Below are 24,122 nucleotides of genomic sequence, written 5' to 3' on the forward strand. Positions count from 1 at the left end.
AAACATCCTCATGGGAATTTATTAAAGACACTTTTATTGCGACAGCCCCTATAATGCATAAACCCTGTGGTTTAAAGAGAAGGCATTTTCCATAGCATGCTGGAAATAAATTTTGTAAGCATTCAAGTACAAAATGAAAGGAAGGAAGGAAAAACAGATTGCGGTGCAGGGAGAATGGAAGGGCGTAAGGAATCTGTGGCTAGATCCCGACTCTACCAGATACAGCGTTACCAAAGGTAAGTAACTTGTTCATCTGATAGAGACATCTAGCCTCAGATTCCTTAAGAATCAGAATGCCCAGTCAAACCATCCCCAGAGGAGGGATTGCAAACAGAGACTACAAAAGATTGCACAGGTAGAATAAACTTGGTCTAGAAGACAAGGAGACTGGAGAGAAAGAAAGACTGAGGAATAAATATCACACTCAGCCACATTAGTCCTGCACTAGCGACCCAGGTCAGAAGAATCGTACAACCTAAACACCATGGGATCAGAATACCGGTTAAATTGACACATCAATGCCAAAGAAAACAGGAGAAACAAGAAAGTGTTTGCTTTGTTCACCCTACGTTGGCAGGGTATGCCCAGATGTGGGTCCCTTGCCCACTTTGCCACTGGATTCAAGCTAGCCTGGCTGAAAAGGGGTGTTACCCCGAAACCAGTCCCAGGATGCTTGTTTACGGTCCAGGGAAGACATGGCTTGGCAGTTCAGGCTGGACTGTTCTCATGAGGCACAGGGCTAAGACTGATTTGCATATAGCTGTGTCTGAACGGGGGGGGGGGGGGGCGAAGTGAGCTAAAGAATGATGATGGATTTAGCCATATCTGTGACTGGGGGGGAGGGGTAGGGGGGGTCTGAAAAGTTTCAGTGCTCCGTCCATCATCTTGTGTTTGCAGAGAATCATGTGACAACACATGTTCTCAGAAAATCCAGAGCCTTGACGAGTGTCTGATATCGTCTTATGTATTCTCAAATTGACGCACTAGTATCAGAATTTTTGTTGCTACATCACGAGTTAATCTGAAATTGTTGTCATTGCTGTGTGTAAGACAGTTGCGGAAACTCGCTGTGGTTAATCGACATGGCTGGAATCACTAGTTGCCATTAACAACGATGCCACCGGCCCATATTGGCCGAACGAACATCACGTCAGTACACACTGATTGGTCCATGCTCACGCACTGACGCAGCACGACCGCGCCCACCCGGAAGCAGAGTAACGCTGTGTTTACTTAACGACCTCGCTGCCTCGAGCGGACATCCTCGGGGTCCAGCAGAGGGTCGCTACAGGTATACCACGGGTGCCGAGCGTCGAGGGCGTGAGTACATAAAGCCGAAAACCTTCCATCGTCTATACTTTACTGAGCTAAGTACAGTTTCGAGTCACACAATTGCCTTACTTTATTTTTGACGATTGCAGGGTGTGCCAATTACGCCTCCACCCCCCTCCTGTGACCCATGGTGTGAAATCATCACACTATCAAAGTGACAAAATTACCCTTATTTTAATCATCAGCACGATTTTGAACGCGCCGACATTTTAGGTTGATAGCGTTTTTAAACCCACAACCCCTTGTAAATATCACGCGTTGTACATAGCACGTATAGCACTTATCACTACCTACCCATAATGCTCTATACTCTGGGGACCAAGGTGGTGTTAACTATACTGTTACTCAACCACATGTTGTCTCTGATACCACCAACTGGAGCACAATGGACTGAGAATTGGCGATCATCAATACAACTGATTGTTTGTTCTGTCTTTTTTGTCTGTCCTCGCTATTTTCTTTCTAACAGGTGCAGAAGCCTCCTAAACCAGGAGTTATTAGAAAGACAGTTTTTCTTTCTAATTTTCTTGCACTTTTTTCACTATTTATTTTCACTTTCACGTCCCTAGGTAAGGGTGGGCCTTAGAGAGTCCATACCGCCAGGGTTTATCCACACCAAGTCCTGAAGAATGCCAGGTAAATTTACACTGTTTCGTGGCTGAAACATGTCGACTGACTTAGGAAACTACCACTTGAATAATTGTGGACATATTTCCTACACATCATTTTATTTATAAGTCCTTAGTGATCCTAATAAAATTAATTCTGATACACTACAGACTTTTTTAACCTCACATCACTCACTTAATATTCTTTGCACAGCACTGTCCTTACCCACCAACCCGCTCCGCAGTAGATCTGGCGTTGTAGCACACAGAAGGGATGCTAGGTCCCTTCTGTGGGGCCCGATGATGAAGCATGTCATCACTAGGTGGTGAGTGAGGGCTTTCTCTTAAAAAACGCCTTAAGTGAAGTCGTTTATTTGCTCCTTACCGATGGTCTCTAAAATTGCCTTGGAATACTCTTGTTTTGTTTACTGGATTGATACTGGGGTGTAAGAGTGTCCCACTACCCTGCCTCTCCTTTTGTTTAGATATGTCATTCTTCTCTAAACATGGGTGAGTTCTAAACAAATATATTTATTGAGCCTTGAAAAAGTCCTGGACATTGGGGGATGATAAAGGTATTGTCTGCATTTTAATGCTCTTGGATAAATGTTTTAACACTTATAGATCCTGGTGCTTTGAGCAAAAATAAATGCAATTGATCTAGTGATTTTCTCAACAGTCCTAGAGTTTCATATACAGAATTAATCTAGCTGTATACTTTAGCCCTATTTTTTGCTCGAGCAAAGCGTAAAGTTCACTCCAAAGGTAGGATATGGACTTTTGCTAGAGACAGGACCTCCCGGTAGCAATTTCACCTCAAGGATCGAATGCTGGAGAGGTCCTGTAGTTATGGTGTGCTTGGAAGCTGAAGCTGTAGAGCCCAAAGAGGAGAAAGAAGCAGATCCATAGCCAAGTGGAAGACCAGCATGATGCCCAGTAGAATAAACTTCTTCATGGATTCGGTCTCGAATTTGAGCCATGGAGTAACCACATGGATCTTGGAAGCCACGCTGACCAGTGACCAAGAGCAGCTGTGTAACTGGAATAGGAGGAATACAGCAGCTTCAAAGATACTTTCCAGAACTGCTAAGTATTGTGAGCGAGCCCACTCTGGTGCTCTCTACGATTCGACAGGAGCCTCTTTATCCCAGGTATTGGTATTCTATTGCATTAGATGTAGCCATCCTGTTTCATGGACTTCAGTAGCCCAGATTACTCCAAATGACAGCACTTATAAAGCACTGGTTAGACACGGAGCATATAATAGATGTCCAACCAGGGAACTTATGGGTCTGTCAGTCCATTACAATTGGTTTTTTTTAAACCACAAAGGTACCTCTGGGACTTGGCTGTGGGGTCCATTCACTTCAATCAATCAATCAATCAATCAAAGCATTTATATAGCGCACTACTCACCCGGAGGGTCTCAAGGCGCTAGGGGAGGGGGGGTCCGCTACTGCTCGAACAGCCAGGTCTTGAGCTGCTTCCTGAAGGCAAGGTGGTCCTGGGTCAGGCGGAGGTGGGTCGGGAGGGAGTTCCATGTCTTGGCGGCCAGGTAGGAGAAGGACCTTCCTCCTGTGGTGGCTCTTCGGATGCGGGGGACGGAGGCGAGGGCGTGGCCGGTCGATCGTAGCTGGCGTGTGGGAGCGTAGAAGTTGAGGCGGCTGTTGAGGTATCCTGGGCCTTGGTTGTGTAGGGCCTTGTGTGCGTGGGTGAGGAGACGAAAGGTGATTCTCTTGTTGACCGGGAGCCAGTGCAGATCTCTCAGGTGTCCGGAGATGTGGCTGCGTCGGGGGATGTCCAGGATTAGTCGTGCTGTGGCGTTCTGAATCCGCTGGAGTCTCTTCTGGAGTTTGGCGGTGGTTCCGGCGTAGAGGGAGTTGCCGTAGTCCAGACGACTGGTGACGAGGGCCTGGGTGACCGTCTTTCTGGTCTCGGTGGGGATCCACCTGAAGATCTTACGTAGCATGCGCAGGATGTTGAAGCACGACGAAGAGACGGCGTGGACTTGTCTGGTCATGGAGAGGGAGGAGTCCAGGATGAAGCCCAGGTTGCGTGCGTGGTCTGTTGGTTTGGGGCGCTGCCCAGGGCGGGGGGCCACCAGGGGTCGTCCCAGGCGGAGGGTGAAGATCCCAGGATGAGGACTTCCGTCTTGTCCGAATTCAGTTTCAGGCGGCTGTTCATCATCCACTTGGCTACGTCTGTCATCCCTTCCGTGTAGGTTGGCTCTGGCGGTGGCGGGGTAGTTGGTGAGGGAGAGGATCAGCTGGGTGTCGTCGGTGTAGGAGATGTTGAGGTTGTGTTGGTGTGCGATGGCTGCGAGGGGGCTCATGTAGACGTTGAAGAGGGTTGGGCTGAGCGAGGAGCCTTGAGGAACGCCGCAGATGACTTCGGTGGCTTCTGATCTGAACGGGGGGAGGCAGACTCTCTGTGTCCTTCCGGCGAGGAACGAGATGATCCATTCCAGTGCCTTTTCCTGGATTCCGACGTTGCTGAGGCGCCGCACTAGGGTACGGTGGCAGACAGTGTCGAAGGCCGTGGAGAGGTCTAGGAGGATGAGGGCCGCTGTTTCTCCGTTGTCGAGCAGGGCTCGGATGTCATCGGTGGCTGCGATCAGGGCGGTCTCGGTGCTGTGGTTGGCCCGGAAGCCAGACTGCGAGAGGTCGAGGGATCCGTTCGTCTCGAGGAAGGCGGCCAGCTGTTTGTTGACTGTCTTCTCGATGACTTTTGCAGGAAACGGGAGCAGCGAGATGGGGCGGTAGTTCTTGAGGTCGGTGGGGTCGGCTGATGGCTTCTTTCGTAGAGCGCTGAGTTCGGCGTGCCTCCAGCCCTCCGGGAAGGTAGCGGTGTCGAAGGAGGTATTGATGATGTCCCGCAGGTTGGGTGCGATGACAGCGTCGGCCTTGTTGAAGACGTGGTGAGGGCAGGGGTCGGTCGGAGATCCGGAGTGGATGGAGTTCATCGTGCGGATGGTGTCTTCGGTGCTGATCGGGGTCCAGGCGCGGAGGGTGGTGGTGGGGGGCGGTGGTTCAGTCGTGGCGTGCGTCGGTTGAGTGCTGAAGCTGTTGTGTATGTCCGCGATCTTGTTGTGGAAGTAGGAGGCCAGGGAGTTGCAGAGGTCTTGCGAGGGGGTGATGTCGTTGATTCCGGCGTTGGGGTTGGAGAGCTCTTTAACGATGTTGAAGAGTTCCTTGCTGTTGTGTGCGTTGTTGTCCAGTCGTTCCTTGAATGCAGTTTTCTTGGTGGCGCGGATCAGTTGGTGGTGTTTTCGGGTGGCGGGCTTGAGGGCAGTCATGTTGTTCGGTGTTGGGTCTCTGCGCCAGGCTTTCTCGAGTGCTCGGCAGTTCTTCTTGGAGCTCTTGAGTTAGTCGGTGAACCATGGGGCTTTCTTGCTGCCGGGTCTGCTAGGCGGGGTCTTCAGAGGGGCGAGGTTGTCTGCACAGTTGCTGATCCACTTCCTGAGGTTGGTGGCCGCCTGGCTTGGGTTAGTTGCGCTGGTGGGAGGGTTCATGCTCAGGGAGGTCGCGAGCTGGTCGGCTGTGATCTTGTTCCAGCTTCTGCGTGCGGCCTGTTGCTGGTGGATCGTGGTCCTTCTGAAGCTGAAGTGGACGCAGCTGTGGTCCGTCCAGTGGAGTCCGGTGGCGTGGCTGAAGGGGATGTCCTTGCTGGATGAGAACACAGGGTCGAGTGTGTGTCCGGCGTAGTGGGTGGGGGTGGTCACCAGCTGCTTGAGACCGAGGTTGTCCAGCAGGGTGGTGGTGTTGCGGTCGTTGTTGTTCTCCAGGTGGAAGTTGAGGTCCCCGAGGAGGATGTAGTCAGCGGAGAGGAGGGCGTGCAGGCTGATGAAGTCGGCGATGTCTTCGCTGAATTGTGTGCGTGGTCCTGGGGGTCTGTAGATTCACTTAGCACCCAGAAACGTCTACGTAAGGTTTTGAAAAAGCAGTTTTTTTACATTTCTGGAACTTGGTTGAGACCGCTTTCCGGTGTGGGTTTTTTAATATTTTTTATTATTTCCTTTTTAGGTTAGTTTGGATCAAACCGAAGAAACTTTAAGAAAGAAATAAGTTACTTACCTGTAACTGCAGTCATCACTCTTTGTTGTCAAAGTGGGGGTCCCACGGTAATATAGATAAAGCAGTAATGAAAAAACCTTCCACAGGCTATCATGGAGGCAACCATGCATTTCATAGCCTACCAACCACCTTTCCTAAAAAAGGACCAAACCTAAAAATAACCAATCAGTAGCCAGCACCCTCTAGAACCTTTCCAAGAGAGGCTGAATCCCTCAGATTTTCCAGCACAAGTGTGGATAGTAATACTGGAGTGCAAGGGGAGCCTCTACGGGGAGGAGGGTGGGATGCATGTGAATCTGTTAAAGATACCAATACTGGATAACTGCAGTTACAGGTAACTTATTTCTTATCCAGTATTGCAATATCTTTCATAGATTTACATGCTTGAATCAGAATAGCAACAGTAATGTAAAACAAATAAGCACCCTTAGTAGAAATACTCTACTTAAAGAGGCTCACCTTACTGAAATAAATGATGTAGTACTGCCTGTCGACAAGAAAGTGCTCCTAATAGGACATTAGTTGCATCCCTGCAGGCACACAGTCAGAAGTCGGAACTACGAGGAGGTTTTTGACAATCGTAAGGAGAACAGCCCTCGGACTCTTGGACGATTTAAATGCAGTGAAACCGGCATTATTTGTACCCTGATGAAGGGCAGCTCATTATGCCCGAAATGCATTGGATGTTGACGCAATTAATGCCGCGTGTGTAACAGTGAAATAAGAAAATGATTGAAACACTTTGAAAAATGAAATGGATATGCATAGATACCTTGTGAAATAAAACACGGAGAATCTTTGAATATCCTGTGTTCAGAACCCTCATTTAGCGCTGAGGGGTGACTGTGTGCCTGCAGGGATGCAACTAATGTCCTATTAGGAGCACTTTCTTGTCGATTACTTTAGGCGTCATAGGACGTTCAGACGCCACCTGTGGAGCACGTACAAAAAAATAAAAATCAAGGACAAGTGATTTACACAAAAAGCGGTGCACCTGCCTCAATAACCATTACAAGTAGTACTGCCTGTCCCACGGCTGCATCAGCACGCTGTATCGACTCCAGGCAGTTATGCTGTGTGAAAGTATGCGTAGTCTTCCACGTCGCAGCTCTGCAGATTTTTTCCAGTGGACCCCAGCAAACATGGCAGCTGATGTAGAGACTCCTCTTGTGGAGTGTGATTTCACTGTCTTTGACAAAGGTTTGCCTGCCTTATCATGGCAAAACTGGATTTTGGTTGCTATCCATCTTGCGATGGTAGCTTTAGAAACAGAAGTGCCCTGACGACCTTGTCTATAGGCTACGAACAGTTGGACTGTCTGGCAGATAGACTTAGTCTTTTGCAGGTAGAATGTAAGACATCTCTTGATGTCTAGAGTGTGTAGTGTTCGTTCCGCAAGTGTAGAAGGATCACGGAAGAAAGTCCTGAGAATGGTAGGTTTGTGTAAATGGAACTGCGAAGGAACCTTAGGATTAATTTGGGATTCGTCCTGAGGATGACCATTTCATCTGTAAAACGAAGGAAATGATGATTTATGGTGAAAGCTTGTATTTTGCTAACCCTTGTAGTTGATGTTAGGGCGCGCAAGAGAGCGACTTTCCAAGTCAGGAACTTTATGTCCGCACTATGGATGGGCTCAAAAGGTTGGTTCATCTATTGAGATAGGACTTATAACAGACACCAACTACATGCCTTTGCCACACTGTAAAGTCAAGTGACGAAATGGACGATACTGTAATTCAAACAGGAATGCATTGGTACTGGTGACACAATACCCTCCACCGGTACAGACCCATACCCACTGATTGCCCTAGAACTTCAAGAACAAGCGTCACAAAAGTGACTATGAGGAGTGGGTGGCTCCAAATTGTATTTAAATACAGAAACGTGAAGAAAAGGAAAAAATAAACTGTGTTGTAAAGTAATCTTTACGTTTACTTCCTGGCATTCTAACACTCTTAATGGTAGCCTGCTTTCTTTTTAAGTTCAAACCAAGTCGTTCAGAATGTCAATAAACTGTGGTACTATGATTTTAAAGAAAAATCACCCCCCCTCCTCTCCCTTGCCCCCTTCCTTCACCGCTCCCAATTCATCTTTTTATCTCTACTCCCCTTAGTTTTCCTACTCTCAAACTACCAAATGTGGTCAAAGAAGCCAAAAATACAAGAAAACAGACCGGTCTTGAGATGCATTCATGTATGTGCACAACAACAAACAGGAGTGTTTTACCCACCTTCTGAATGCAGAGGTAAATGTAATAGAGAACATCGGGGTCATAAGGCTCTCCATCTCCATTCCGCGACTCTCTCGACATCAAGCAGAGCCCGTAATTCAACTCCGCCACTGCAGAGGAAACGAGATCTTCCTGAAACCTCAACAGCTGCCGTCCTAAAAAGCAAAACATTGCAATTCATCCCAGTACCGCAAGCAATGGGTAGCACATTAATATCTGCAATTAGCACAATTAAAAACTACTTGTGTAGAAACCATCTCACAATATGAGGATACATTTTCATGCGGTTTATTCATATGTAATTCATGATGATGAATTGTGTATGTAAACAGAGATGGATTATTGGTTCTGACTATTTAAGAGCTCTTTTTCTGCATACAGGCTGCTTTGTCTTTGTTCCACAATTACCCCTTCAGACATTTAGACTCATCAGCACATTCATCATATCACATTTGTTAAATCTTGTGTTAGCAGACCCCCCAGTTGGTGTAGGTGACTCTTAATCACATGCTTCTTGAAATCAAAGAAATACAAAGGAGAATCATCCAGGTTGTTGCCTCCTTCTCCACAGAAACTTTAGGTCAGACCCTATAATGTGGGTAGGTCATACATAGCAAAGGATGAAATACAACACTCTCAGACACCTAACATCTGTCCTATCCATACCCATAAAGTGATTAAAGAAATGTTCTAGTTGGTTATGCAAGCCATGTGGCGGAGAGAAAAATGAATAGCCTGTTTCTTGCCAAAAATTCTCAGAAATCTAACATCTAGCAGGTGATTCAGTTGCCAGTTTACTGTGTACATCTTAGCCTAGGGAAGTTTCTGTTAATCGCACCAGTCATCACAATGTCACCTGCACAAATTCTACGTTTCCAACCATGGAATCACCACTCAAATCGTAAAAAGTCATCTCCACCCCATTAGGGGCACAGACATTCAACATCCATACACGGCTTCCAAAGTGTCCTGAATACTATTAAGTATCTTCCTTTAATGTCCAGAAACACAGCTTTTCCATTAAATAGCAACCACGGTGTATCCAGATGAGTATGCGCCTAGAATAGGAGGTGCTCTAAGAAGCATACATACGTCATCTTCACTTGATTAACAAGCGGGTGTGAATTTCAGTTTCAAGGTGGTTCTCCTGCAAGAATGCTCTTGACAATGCCCAGCTCCTAAGGAAGGGCAACACTCTTTGCTTCTTATAGAAACTGTTAAGAGCTCTCACACTCCATGAGGATACATTTTTGTTTCTACAACAACCGATCGATAAAACATAGCTGGAGAACAGTAGAGAGGCCTTTTCTTCACAACCCAGGGGCATTACCTCATAGGTTAGCCCTGCATCAACATCTGGGCCACACTCCGCAGAGTCCATAAAGATCCAAAGGGGGAAGCTTTTCCTCCTACGCCCCGCTATCCCTTCATCTTCAAGTATGTCACCTCCACGCCTCTAGCAGCTCGGGCTTCAACACTAGTCGTCCACAGTCTTCAGAGCTAGTGCTACATTCCATTATCAGCATCACACCCTTGTCCACCAGCATCTGTGCTCCTTTGTGAAAGAAAATATCCTCCATCAGAGGATGCATCCGACCACTGGGATTCCCGTAAGAATCCTTTTCTGAATGAGTTCACCAAGCTGCAGTTCCTCATTCTCCATGTTTCTCCCATCTGTTCAGCCAGTTACAGAGGTTTCTGGTCTACAAGAAAAACTTGGGGACCGGAATACATCTGGGAGCTCCCAACAAGGGGGCACAGTTCGTACGGGCCCTGGAAGCACAGTCAGTTCTCGGGAACCCAGGCTGGGGTGCTCGGGTGCAGAGTGGTTAGGTTGGGTGTGTGAGTGCATCACTGACACTCACGGTGGTCGGTCTCGTCAGTAGAGGTGACAAAAACAGGACAGCTGGGCCACTCTTGAAGTGGATCTCTACGGTGCTGGCTTACCTCATCAGCTGCCCGATCGTAGAGTCCAGATTGGACTCAAACAGTCGTTGGTTGCTGTAAGAGGTCCGGTGCCCTGGGTACCGATGCTGTATGACTCTGGTTGGTCCTTGCGTCTCTTTCACTTGGTGGAGAGACAGATCTGACCTCCTGGAGCACAGTGGCCTCTTCCTGGGCAGCTGCTGCATCGGTGAGACCGGGGAGCAGCAGAATGGTGAACCGGGCTTTGCTACTTGGTGCCTGCAAGAGAGTAACTCCTCTACCCCAAGGGGGATTGCTGGCAATCCACTGGGATTCCTGGCAAATGCACAGCAGCAGGACGTGTGTGTCATGATAGTCAGGGCAGGGTTTGGCACCAAAAACTCCACAGCTGGTACTCAGTTCTCGCTCCTTCGCGCTTCTTTGCCCCCTTCTTGTGTACGACAAGTCTGAGTTCCTGGTGCCAGGGGAATCATCTAAATACTCAATTTAGGGACATTGAGGGCAGTGTTTGATAGTAGCCAACGGACTACTTACCATTAGGGTGCATACACCACCCTATATGACCACTTCCTGTGGGGAGTGGGCATAAACTGACCAATGGTATCTAATTTCACCCAAAATAAAGATGTTGGAATTCCACTTTTCACGTTCACTATAGGTAACCCACATCAGGGGTTTAACTAGCCTGAAAAAGAACAAGCCTCCTGACTAGCTTATTTTCCCGCCAGGCTGGTGCCAAATGGGTCGTGGCCAAGTGTGGCATTCAGCCTGTTTGGGGAAGCGGATGTTGCATATCAAAGGCGGCAGAGGCCTTTATATTGTCCTGTTTTGATGTGCGGATTACTTAGCCATCCTGCTAAGAGGAGGTGACAACACCTCTGGCGGGAGCAGGCCTTGTTTCTGCCCTCAATGAGCAAGGGCTGCCACCTGCAGGGATCCAAACACCTGTCTGTGGAGGCAGGCTGGTCTACACCTGTCAGCCAGTACACTAGTGGTTGGTGGATTTTCAGGGGGCACCTCTAAAGTGCCCTCTGGGTGCATGTCTCAATAGATCCACTATTGGCATCAGTAGGGATGTATTAAGACTAGGTGTGTCATATCAAACACTAGGTGTTTCAGTAAAGCCTCCATGTAGCTGGGGAAACTAGTAATGACCAGTGCCCAGTACATGTACTTAAGATAGCTTCCCTGTTCACTTGTACTATCTAGTAATTAAACTAGATAGCACAGGGGCATATCCGCTCAAGCAGATATGACGACACATGTAATATAATGCACCCTGCCTTAGGGCTGTAAGGCTGCTCTAGGGGTGACTTACTTATATTGAATGCAGTGTCTGCGGATATGGCACACAAGAGGTGGGCCATATCGTATCTCCACTTTTTTCTGCACCGTGGCACGCAGCCTGCAATGGTAGTTTGCATGTTCGTGCTTAGGGTGGCATAATACATGTTGCAACCCTGAAGAACACTCGTTAGGACTCCATGCCCCAAGTACCTGGGGTACCATTAACTAGGGATTTACAGGGAGTGCTAAAGGTATTGCCGATTGGGGAACAGGTGTACAGTTTTAGGGACAGACTGGCACTGGAGACCTGGCTAGAAGAAACCCAGTGCCCTTCTGTCAATATTGCATCAGATACCAGGCAAAAAGTGGTGGTGACCATATCAAAAAGTGTCCCTTTTGACTAGGGGCAACAGTTACACATGTCCAAACTGGACAGTGGAGCTCAACAATCTACCAATGGAACTGATGACCCTGCGCATTACCAGTCATAGGAGGAGTCATACCTTGTGACTTGAGAGACTTCTATGAAGAACAACAAGTTATACACATCCGAGCCCGAAAATAGATGGCAGGGGAATGCAGAGTAGGTGTATCTACAGCTACACATGCCACAAACGTAGTTTTTGAATCAAATGTCTCATAGTTGAGTTATGAAACACCCCTTTGAACTTGCGTACACGTACTGCAAGTAATAATAAAATTCCAAGCTGTAATTTTTAAAGGGGGCGGGGTGAGATTGCCCAGTAATTTTGGATGGTAAAATCTGGATGCTAAGACAACATTTTTGGCAAAGGTATCTATGTGTTTCTAAGTCATCTCATTTTCTATTCATATGGCATCCATCACTTTTTGTCTGCCTAACGGGTCTGCATTAATGTTTTGCTTTCCTGGTACATCATAAGGATTATGTTTTTGCTGTTGCTTATGTCAAGATTTCTCATGGCAGCCAAGACTGGAAATTATATAGTTACTCTCTGGTCTATAGCAGGCACTTCAGAAGGTCAACACTCTACCTACTTGTCCTAAAACTGGTGAAACAAGGGGTAAATCTCTCCGACAGATATTTACAATAAAGGTAAGAACAATCCAGGCTACCTAAAATAACCCAGTGTTCTTTGATCAGACCATGATGAACGTTAAAAGCAAGTACTACTGTAGCCCCCTTTTCAAGACAGACATCCTACAGGCAAGTCAAGGGCCTGCCCTATCACCCTTTCTATTTGATGCCTATGTGGCACCATTGGCAGTCATACTTGGCTCCCACAAGACTGAGTACCAAATATATGCTGATGACATTGGACCTCCAATTCAAACTCAAAGACGATTGTGTCAACGTCTGTAAGTTATTCAACTGTTGCTCAGTCACTAGTCGATGCAGAAGAACTTGGTATGTGTTAACAGAAAAAGGGCTGAAATTCAGCTCTTTGGCTTGGTCAGCCATTTCTCTCTAACCTTTCCCTGAGGACTTCGCCTGTTTCCCCCCCCCCCCCGCCCAAGTTACCAAAAACTTTCAACCTCGCTGTGAACTTTAACAGCAAACTCACACTTTTCCCACACACAAATAATGTCAACAAAACAGCATATCCCCTCCTTCACCGACAAAAATCTTAGGTCTTAGAGAAAATCATGAACAAACGCCTCATTGAATACCTCAACAGCCATCAACTACTACAAGTTTCAGAACCAACCACAGCATGGGAACTGCTCACACTGCTGCCACCGGATGGCATCAACTTAACTCGGGACCGCGGAGGCACAGTGGCCCTCATCCTCCTGGACCCATCGGTAGCATTTGACATACTACCACCCCATCCTCATCAAACGCCTACACAACATTGGAATCCAACGATAAGCACGCCAATGAATCTGCTCCTTCTAACGGGAAGCACCCAGTCAGTCAGCCTGGCACCGTACGCCTCGGTCACCCACTTACAGAGTACTGCAAGAGTCCATGGCCTCCCAAATAAAGCTGGTGTTTGGCTGCTGCCTCGGCCTTCTGAGAGCCCTAAGAAATGGTGGCGTTCCAGACAGAAGACAAGACCACTTATCACGGTGGCACCACCACTTTATTTGGAATTTAATCTCTACTTAAGGAATTGGCGTCAATTGTGGAACTACTGGAATTCTTAATTGATAATCCTAAATCTTGGATCTATCTCTCTTTCATGAACTATTGTTATCATATGCCACCTCCTGAAAACGTAGTTGTATCGTGATGTATTAGGTCTGTTATTAGACGTTTACGGGAGACGATATTTCCACTTCAGGAATCGCCACTTATTATCACCTTAGTGAGATTCTGTCATTATCAATTTAAGCCCTGATGAAGTCCCAAAAACCTATGGTTTTGGGGAACGAAACGCATTGGCTGTCTTTGTGAACTACAAGACGAAAATAAAGAAAATATAATTGGACTTCCTGTATTGTGTTCAGTGCACCTCCATTTGTTCAAAGCCCTAAGAAAGACTCTGAATTGGCACCCACAGGAGTCGCGTAGAATTATGATCTAAGGATGGATTCTTTCTTGCCTTGACTTGGGTATCCCAGTCTCTGTCGTCAAAAACGTCAAATGATTCAGAACGCTACCGTACGAGTACTGTTAGGTATCGCAAAAACTCAGTCAGCACAGACAGCACTTAAAACTCACCACTGGCTGCCCATAAGTTGTAGAGTACAATTTAAGGCACTCTGCATGACACATCGGGCAAAACACAAAGGGGGCTCACATGTCCTCCATCAGCTTGGTCACCTCTCTTCGGACAATCAGAGCATTTCGGTCTAACAATCTTTACTTATAGGTGGTCTCCAGCATCAAAAAATCCAGAAGTGGAGGCTGCTCCTTTACATACCGTGCACCCAAACTCTGTAATTCCTTACCGATTAGCCGGAGAACAGAGGACACATTTTTGAGGTTCAGAAAGAAACTAAAAACCTAGCTTTTCACCCAACTATCATTTTTGTTATGGTTTTAATTAACTGAACAATAAATAATAATAATAACCTAACTATCCTTCTCTCACTCTTGCTAGCGATGGGATGCCCGTATTGGGTAGCCATGCGCTTTATAATTCAGGTGAATTGAACCCTCCCTGAGCCAGACCTTCTTCAACGCATACATGCTGCCTTTAGCCAGCATCATCTGCTTTGAAGATAAACATCCTCTTCTACGCCGATTATACCAAACTCATTCTCTCCCTCACAGACAAACGCCCAGTACCCGGATGAAGTTCAATGCCTGCATGACCGAAATCGCACACTGCATTAAGACTGAAGCAGAACACTGACAAGACTGAAATCGAGATCCCCATGGGAATTCACCCGGTGGCTAAAAGAGCTAGGACTGACACCTCCCTCTCCACCCATGGGAAGAAACTCAGGATCATCATCAAAAGCAAACTTGACATGGCAGCCGAAGTCAATGCTGTCACCGCCTCCTGTTCCCAACCCTGAAGCTGGAGAGGGACATTTTCAACTGGATCTCAATCAGTACGTGGAAAAGGGTTACGCATGCCCCGGTTCCACACGTTGAACAGAACACCACATTTAGTAAATCCAGAAGGAGGCAACAAGATTTCACAAGGGTTCGAACTAGCTTTCTTCATTTGCCTAATTACACATGCTAGGATGAATCCATGGTAAAATAAGTGGTGGCCACACTCACCGAATAACAAGCATCATAGCAGGCAACCAGTAGTGCAATGTTAGACTCTCTGCTGCAAATGGTTGCAAATTGCCTGTGCATTTTGTAAGCACTCAGACTGCTGCTAAACTATGCATTCATTGCCTAACCGAGAAGGCATAGCCTCACTCATGCTTCAACACCCACTTACATCTCATAGGCTACTGCATTACTTCTCTCTTAGGTCAGAATTAGGGGTCATAACGCCACATTTGCGCAGTATATTGCTTTCTGTATTTATAATGCATCCATATCCATGCTGTTTGTGTATTGCGAAGAGTGTGCTTTTTGTCTTTAAAACCATTAGTGTAACAGTGGTGGCAGAGCCTAGACAAATTTGGACTGGCCATGTTTGCTCTGCTTTTCCTACAGAATTGAATTCACGTTTTCCAGTATAAACTCAGATCCAGTTCACTTCTCCAGTAGTGCTCCAGGTAAGCACTTAGGCACCTGGCTTTATTCTTTAAAAATCAGAACAAAATGAACGGATTAAACAGGAGCAAAAATGGCCACAGTGCATGCAATGTGAAGTAAACGATATGCGGAAATGTGTCCACCTGCTCTCTTTTGTCAACATGTTCAGCTCCATACCATACAACGCACAAAGCCACAAAGAGTTCTACCATATTGCTGCCTCATCTGAAAGAATGTACAGGTTTTCATCAAAAACCTATCTGTGATCAAGTGAAAATGTATTTGTTACTCGTCTTGGGATATTTACCATTGGGAACGGAAACTAGCATGTCTAATTCATAACAATGATTTTTCCCACACCCTCCAAAATTATGGAGCAAAATGCTCCTACTTCCAAAATACTTCATGCAGCCACGCTGAGAAGGTTGGGCAAAAGGTGCTAGGAGGAGATGTTTGTGAAGGACCGCTCAGGAGCACACACTTGCTCAAGTTAAACACCAGTAAGCAAATGTTTCAACTCTTCAAAGCATTCAACTCTGTACACAGGGAATGTGAAAAGACTGGATGTTTAGACACTCACTACCAATAGGCGCTAATCGGTTGTGGGTATTCTTTTCCAGCTCTGCGTTCTTCATCTGTGCCCAGTGTTTCCACACTTCAAGTCCTTCTTCTGGCTTCAAGGAATTAGGGAGCAGAAGTTCAGGTGACGGTTCAGGTTGAGGGTCCACTTCGGAGACTTGGACAGCTTGGGCCTGCGATCCAAAAGGCAAACAAACACTTAAATTGCTGATTTCTATATGAGAAAAGCAAACAATGCTTTAGGTTTTATGGGATTAAAACTTGTGGCAAGTTATTTCACATTATCTTTGGAAGTGCTTGCTTCCCTTTTTATCAATGAACAACCAGAACAGTGTGCAGAGAAAGGACCAGTATTCTCTAAAGCAAAGGTTCACCTCATAATAAAAACAAGAGGTTATTGAATAGGAAAGCTACATTGATGTTTAACCCCACACGCATCATCATGACCATCCCTAGCACCGACACGCCTGAACCCCTCCCTTGAGCAAAAGAGATTGTGTTCTGAATGTATAGCTTTACAAGTTGTAGATTACACCAAGTCAAGAATGCTTCAGACAGCTTCAAAGGGGTGAAAATCTGCAAATTCCTTCTTTCTAATTTCAGTCTATTGGCGGTAAGTGACATCTCCATATATAGAGCCAAAAAAAAATGTTCCCCCTTCTGATATTCCTTTAGATATCAGATACAGCTTGAATGAGCTAGTGAAGAAATGGAGTGTGCAGAGAAATTTCACTTTCTAGGTTTGCAGGTTATTCGTTGCAATTTCACAGGCAATGCTCTATACATGCAATCTTGTTTTGAGCACTGGAATATTACTTTTTTCCCCAAAGATTTTTGTTATATGCTAGAGGTGCTACTAGTGGTTCTCGAGGCAATCCTCTCAGGATCATAAGGCACTTGGAGAGAATTCATCACAGATTCCTAAAGTATTGCCCCCACTGGAATTGATACCAGTGTTCCTCTAAGGACCTGTGAAACTGCCAAGAGAACAAGCTGCAAACCGATTGTTAAAGGTTCAATTAATATTAGTCTGCCCAAGTTAAAGCACTCATTTAGTTTCTTTTGTGCTCACACGCCCAGTGAATACGCAAGAGGTCCTCTTTATTCAACATCTATGCTGAGCCAATAGTTAAATCTTACATTCCAATGCTGTACTTCTGTAGGTATGCTGCAGACTCCAAGCTGACGTCAACTAGGTGGCGATTATTCTGCTGCTGAGCATTTCCAACTCTTAACACGATCGAGGAGTAAATGGATACCCACTGGCGCATACTGAACATGGACAAAAACTCTGAAAGGCTCCACTTTCTTTCAAATGTGAAATCTGGGATTCTGACCAGAGCATTGACTAATATCCCAGCAAGTGGTGTCCACTGCATGTCCTACTGCCACAACCTACACAAAATGACTTCTTAGTTAGGTTTAAATAATTTGAGAGATTTTGAATGATCAAACCATACATACAGAACTGCACATCCCACCCTGACCAACATCAAACAAAGTACACATTAATATCCTTCATTCAAGAAAATGACCATAGGAAACTTGGCAAAAGGCAGGGGAGATGGGAAACAGGAAGGACATGAATTAGCAAAAGGTAGGGATAATCGCCTAAAGAGGCCATAATGTTGTTCCGTCGTGTTTCAGGTCGCAGCACGAGAAACCTTCTCAAGTGTCACTGCAGCGAAAAGGGCTGCTGACATGGCTACTGATTTGGTGGATTGAGCTTTAGTCCTTTTTGATAAGGGCCTGTTACCCTTGATGTGACAAAACTGAACTGCCGCCGAAATCCATCTTGCAAAAGTAGCTTTAGTGATCGCAGTTCCTTCCCTGCCTTGGCCGTAAGCCACAAGCAATTGAACAGTCTTTCGGATGTCCTTAGTTCTCTGAAGGCAGAACTTGATGAATCGTTTAACATCAAGCATATGTAATGCCTGCTCCGCTGGCGTTTATGGATTCGGGAAGAAGGAACAGAATATAACGGGCTCATTAAGGTGGAACTGAGATGGTACTTTAGGGATAATGGTAGGATTATTTTTTAGAATCACAGAATCCTCCTTAAATTGTAGAAAAGGCTCCTTGATGGTGAATGCTTGTATTTCACTCACTTGCCTAGCTGAGGTGAGGACGAGAAGAAGAGCAACCTTACATTAAGAACTTTTATTCAGCTCTGTGAATCTGTTCAAATAGTCGTTTCATGAACTGTGCTAAGACTACATTAAGCTTCCATTCCAAGGGAGGTGCTAGCACCGGAGGAAAGGTGCAGAAAAGTCCTTTCATAAATTGCTTCACCAAGCTTGAAGCACAAAGGGAGGGAGCTTTAGAAGGTCTTCTATAAGAGATGGAGGCCCTATGTGCCCTAACTGAGGCGAAAGCCAGACATGATTTTGCCACGGAGAGGAAGCATGGCAAAACCTGCTCTGGAGATGCTTGAAATGGATGAAAGTAATTTCGTTGGCACCAGAAGCAGAACTGTTTCAATTTCAGCCTGTACGTTTTGTTGGTACTTTCTGCTCTAGATTTCGTGAGAATGTTTCTACATTCCTGCGAGATATTCATGTACCTGAATTCCAAGGACTCAGGAGCCAGGAATGCAATTAGACATGGTTAAACACATCAAGAACACAGCAACAATAAAACCCTTCATCCCTCCTAACGATCTCATACAAGCTACTCAATCACTGGTGCTGTCCAGGCTGGACTACGGGAATGCAACCCTCACAGGATCAGTTAAATCGCACCTCACTCCCCGCAGATCAAATCTGAATGCAGCAGCCAGAATGGTTACCGGAGAAAAGAAATATGAACACATCTCGCCTGAACTCAGAGAGCTAAAATGGCTCCCAATCGAAATGCATGCCAACTTCAGAACTGCCTGCCTCACAAAGCTCTGCACACAGGTAAAGCCGCCTACCTGGCCTCCAAACTCCAGAAGGCCGGTCAGACAAGAAACCTCAGGAGTGCCATCACTCGGCTCCTTATCCCTCCGAAAACTCGCAAGAAAAAAACCCGCATCTCGATCCTTCTCAGGAAATGCGTCCAAAATCAGGAACTCCATCCCAGTCCTCATCAGGACTGCCCCCTCCTATTTGAAATTCAAAAGGCAACTCGAAGACCTCTTTCTCAACTGATCTCTCCCGAATGGATAGCTATCGCCCAAATGCAGGAGCCTACCCACAGCAGCACACTACCTCACTCTCCTCCCGACTCCCTCCTCTATCCTCCCCTCTCTGATCTAGTCCCGTCATGAGTCATGGTGCTTTTTACGGCGATACTATGTGATGCGTCACAAGTCAATGTACATACTACTGTGATACTGTGTTTTACGCGTGACAAATGTTGTAAAGCGCTCAGATATCTTCGGGTCTGGCCAGTGCTATATAAGTGCAGTGATGAAGGGTCCAGATAACACACCGGTCTGTTATTCCTGGTCATGAGGGAAGGAGACTGGTGCAGTAGTATGGGTCTTGATTCCGAAAGATGAAAAAGTTCCAGGAACCAATGTTGCCTTGGTCACCTGGGAGCTACGAGTATCAGGCGGCAACGCTCCAGCTTCATTTTGGTCAGTACTCTGGGGATCAATGGGATTGGGTTGGGGGGGCCATAGGCATATAACCCTGGCCATCGCATCGGGCATTGCACCGAGACTCCGGGAGGGGGAACCTGCTGGCATAGGTCCAGCATTTGGTGTTGACGTCTGTGGCAAATAGGTCTAGCGCTGGTTATCCCCACAATGCAAATACTCTGTCCAACTGGTGCTGACTGATCTTCCATTCGTGGCAATTGTCTGTTGCTCTGCTGAGAGCATCCGCTAGTGTGAAGTGCAAGCCTGGAACGTGTTCGGCTCTGAGAGAAATTCTATGCTCTGTTGTCCAGTTCCATAACTCTTGAGCTTCCTGCGGAAGCGTGAAAGACTTGGTTCCCACCTGTTTAAGTAGAACATACTTGTCGTATTCTCAATATGAACCAGCACGGAGGCACCTGTTATCCTTGGTAGAAAGGCCTGTAGAGAGGGATAGGGCCTTTAATTCCAGACTGTTGATGTGCTTTAGGTTCTGAGAACTGGACCATTCGCCTTGAATTCGGAGGTCCTGTATGTGTCCTTCCCAGCCTTCCATAGAGGGATCTGTTGTCAGGATGTAATCTGGAATCTCTAGCAAGAAAGTGAGGCCCTTCGAAAGATTTGGTATATGGCGCCACATTACATGGTTTCTTTCATATCCGGGGTGACCCGAACGATGTCTTTTGAAGGATCCCGATATTTGCAGCCAGTGTTGTTGAAGTACCTCCTGGTAAGGTCTCTTCTTGAGTCTTGCCAAAGGCACTAGGTCTATTGCTAATTCGCCCATTCCTAGGAGCGATTTGTACCTCCATACAAAAACTGACCTTTTTCTTGAGATGGCCATAGTCAACTGCTGTAGTCTTATCTGGCGTTCGTACGATAGAAAGGCTTTGCATTGGACTGTATATAGTCTAGCTCCCAGAAATGGTATGATTTGGCTGGGAAGAAACGATTAATTTTTGAAGTTCACTATCAGTCCTAGCTTGTTGAACAATTGAAGACAAGCGTTTGTGATTCTAGTAGCGTGACTTGCTGTTGGTGCCTTCAGCAGCCAGTTGTCCAAGTAGGGGAATGCTTGGTGACCTTGAAAAAGTAGAGCTGCGGCTACTGGAGTGAGGCATTTGGTAAATGTTCTTGGTGCCGATTTGAGGCTGAAAGGGAGGACTTTGAATTGGTAGTGGGTACCAGCTACCGTAAACCCAAGGAATTTTCAATGGATGGGGATGTGGAAATATGAATCTTCCAAATCGAGAAAGTTATACAGTCTGCTCTGTTGAGGTGACGCAGGATCTTGGCCAGGGTTACAATCCTGAATGTTTGCTTTCTTAGGAACATGAGCTTCCCAAGATCCAGTATTGGTCTCCACTCCCCCGATTTAATATTTATCAAGTAAAAACAGGAGTGGAAACCCTGACCCCGTCTTAGGGTTGGAACTTCCTTGATTGCTTCTTTTGAGAGCATCATTTTTGCCTCTTTGTGCAATAAGTGAAGACCATGGGGGGGCGGGGGCGCTCCATTGGGTGGAGTAGTGGTAGGTATTTTCGTGAACTCTAGCGTATGGCCAAAGTTCTCCCACTGTCACCAAAAATTGGAGATATTCGCACCCACTGGAAGGGTAAGGTGGGTGGAGGGCAAAGCTGGTACCCGGTCTAGATCATTGCTTTCTTCCAGCATCTCGTCCATGAATAGGTGTTCTTTTGTGACCGTCTTGATGAGAGAAACCAGTCATAAGAGACTGACGGTAAGTAGGAGGCGGGCAGGTAAAGCTGGTGTTCCTGGGGGCTCCGACTGAGTAGGAGGTTCTATTTGGTCATCCTGATGTGGAAACTTATGTCTATAGTCAGCCAGCATCGCCTGAAGGTCCTGGATAAGATGGTGGCAAGGGCGACATCTCTCTAGGACGAGGCTCAGGAGGATAGCCATATGGTGGTAATAGTACGGTGGCGATAGATACGGCTGATAATATTGCTACTCATCCTCTATCATCCTCCTCCTCCTGGCATTTAACATGTAATTCACACGGGCTGTCAGCCACCCCATACCTTCCATCACCATTATCCTCATCAGTCTCTTGTAGCTCCAACAGGTGCGATGGGGAAACCTTACTAAATGAAGATACGTCTGGATGCAGAAAGGTGTTTGTCCCCCTAGCAATATTCACCATCCTCTATTGTGGCGTCAACTGTACCACAACCACGGATACAGGAATTTCTGTTGACGGTGCCTTCGTCCAAGGGGTCTTCGTCGATGTGATGGACGTCGATGGGATTGAGGACGATGCTGTCTTCGCTGATATTGTCGGCGGTGTCAGAATGTTCACCGTAGATGGGCTTTTAGAAAGAGAATTTTGTAAACGAGATAGGTCCTGAGATGGCTGCTGTCGTCATTCCTGCCGTCGACTGTGTAGATGATGAAAATAGTACTTCTCGTCACTCATGGAGTCTGACTGCATCGAAGATGGTTTTTTGTCTCTGTGCCTCACAGAATCTTTGGCAGAGGCTCGCTGGAGTGTAGGTACAGATGATGTAGGCTCGGAGGAGACTTTACGATGTTTCTCCTTTTTAGAGCCCTTACTGTAGTGGGAAGGTTTGAGGAGTTTCCTGCCATCTCCAGAGGTGTCCTCCTGGGATCTGGTCTGGTTCTCTTGTGAGGCCTGGATCTGTCCTCATCAGATGTCTTCTGTTGCTTTGTGGACTGGAGCCATAAAAGCAGCATCCCTGCAGCCTTCGAAGAGAAAGTGCAACACATTTTGCACTGGCTTACCTCATGGGTGGGATGGAGGCAATTATTACAGTCCTTAAGTGGATCATCCACATGAACTCTTTTCCTGCCCAGGTCTTACGTGGGTGGAGAAGGCCTTTTTTTATCTTTCGTTTTTAATCAGACATGCTGGTCAAATTTGATTTCCAGAAAAAAATCCTAGAAAGTTTGAAGAAATAACAGAGTCCCTTCACACAGCACGTGCGGTAAAAATCGGAGGGAAACTGCCTCTGCTGGGAGAGTTTTAGAGTATGCTAGCAAGCTGACTTGTATTCAACATTTGGTACTTTTTTTAAAAGGACATAGATAGGCTATTGAAAATGTGGCTCAGAGACATTATTCTAGTAACAAAGGGCGTCGGCTCGAATCGGTAAGGCTGAGCCCGTTAACTGAACAACAAAAGAGAAGTGCCAATACCGATATCTGATTTCTAAGAGCTATCTAGTAAGCAATGTAAGGATGACAATTCAATACATCTCGATGCTAGTTAATAGCTGTTTATTTTGAATTTTTTTGGGGGGTTTATGCAATTTTTAAGTTCGATGCAATGATTCAAAATACATTTGATACAACAAAAATTAATATAAGGACACAATAAGTGAGATAAAAAACCTCATACATACCGTCATTCATAAAATCTCAAAACATATCACAGTCAACCTCTTCCATTCCAACATTCACTCAGTGTACTCCACCAATACTGGAGTGACAATTTGACCAGTGGACAAATTATAGCATGAGATTTATTAACTAATGCTTGATAATATTACCGTGGTACTTCCATCTCGACGACAGGATATGAATTAGGCATATGAATCTATGAAAGATACCCCAATACTGGATAAGTGACAGTTGTACTATCAAGCCAGACCTAAACATGTAGGTTAATGACTGCCCGTGTATCTGTGCTGATGCCAGAGAAAACACCGTAAATTATCTAGTATTCCAAGACATTTTAATCGCATTACAGTATCGTATGTGACCCTGAAAGTTGAAGCCAGGCAGCTAGATAAATTAAAAAAATGATCACAGCTGTATGGAGGGCAGGCACTTTTTTCTGCGGAAGCACACAACTTCAGCCCAATTAAAATATATAATCCTTGCTCCTAACATGTGGCCAGACCTTCTCCTGGTGATTCTCAAGCAATTGCCTGGCGAAATCTGCACATCCACGCCAGACCATACAAAAACAGAACAGGAGGACAAACTCCTGCAACGGGAGAGCGGGAGACCGTGGATTCAAGCACAAAGAAGCATAATACCAGAAATGATAAATCACACATCAGTTACAGCATCAAACCAAGGTTGAAGAACGAGATCTTGATGCCTGAAAATTATGAACCACAAACATTGGTTACATCACTGGGAAAAAGAAAAAAAAAGCTACAATGCCTGAAAATTATGAACCACAAACATTGGTTACATCACTGGGAAAAAAAAAAAAAAGCTACAATGCCTGAAAATTATGAACCACAAACATTGGTTACATCACTGGAAAAAAAAAAAAAAAGCTACAAACCATGAACCATCTACATACATTTATCAAAGCAGCCAGGAAGCAAGTGAGCACTGTAGCACGTGATCTTTGTGACTGGCTAGTAACTAATATTAAGTCAATCTTCCAGGGTTGACACCACAATAGGTGAAGCTGCATTGTCACAGAAGTACT

The 24,122-nt window shown here is 45.9% G+C and overlaps 1 protein-coding gene across 6 annotated transcripts in view; it reads right to left on the bottom strand.

Moving 5' to 3' along the window:
* The window catches only part of QRICH1 (glutamine rich 1), a 190,136-nt gene that overhangs the window by 39,564 nt on the left and 126,450 nt on the right, over window positions 1-24,122 (bottom strand). For all 6 annotated transcript variants that reach the window (XM_078661804.1, XM_078661803.1, XM_078661808.1 and 3 more), the window contains 2 exons: window positions 16,133-16,304; window positions 8,247-8,401 (listed from right to left, as the gene is read on the bottom strand). In XM_078661804.1, coding sequence (XP_078517930.1) covers window positions 8,247-8,401; window positions 16,133-16,304 — 327 coding nt within the window. The remainder of the gene's footprint in view (window positions 1-8,246; window positions 8,402-16,132; window positions 16,305-24,122) is intronic.

This window comes from Lissotriton helveticus, chromosome 9, assembly GCF_964261635.1.
Source record: "Lissotriton helveticus chromosome 9, aLisHel1.1, whole genome shotgun sequence".
NCBI lineage: Eukaryota > Metazoa > Chordata > Amphibia > Caudata > Salamandridae > Lissotriton > Lissotriton helveticus.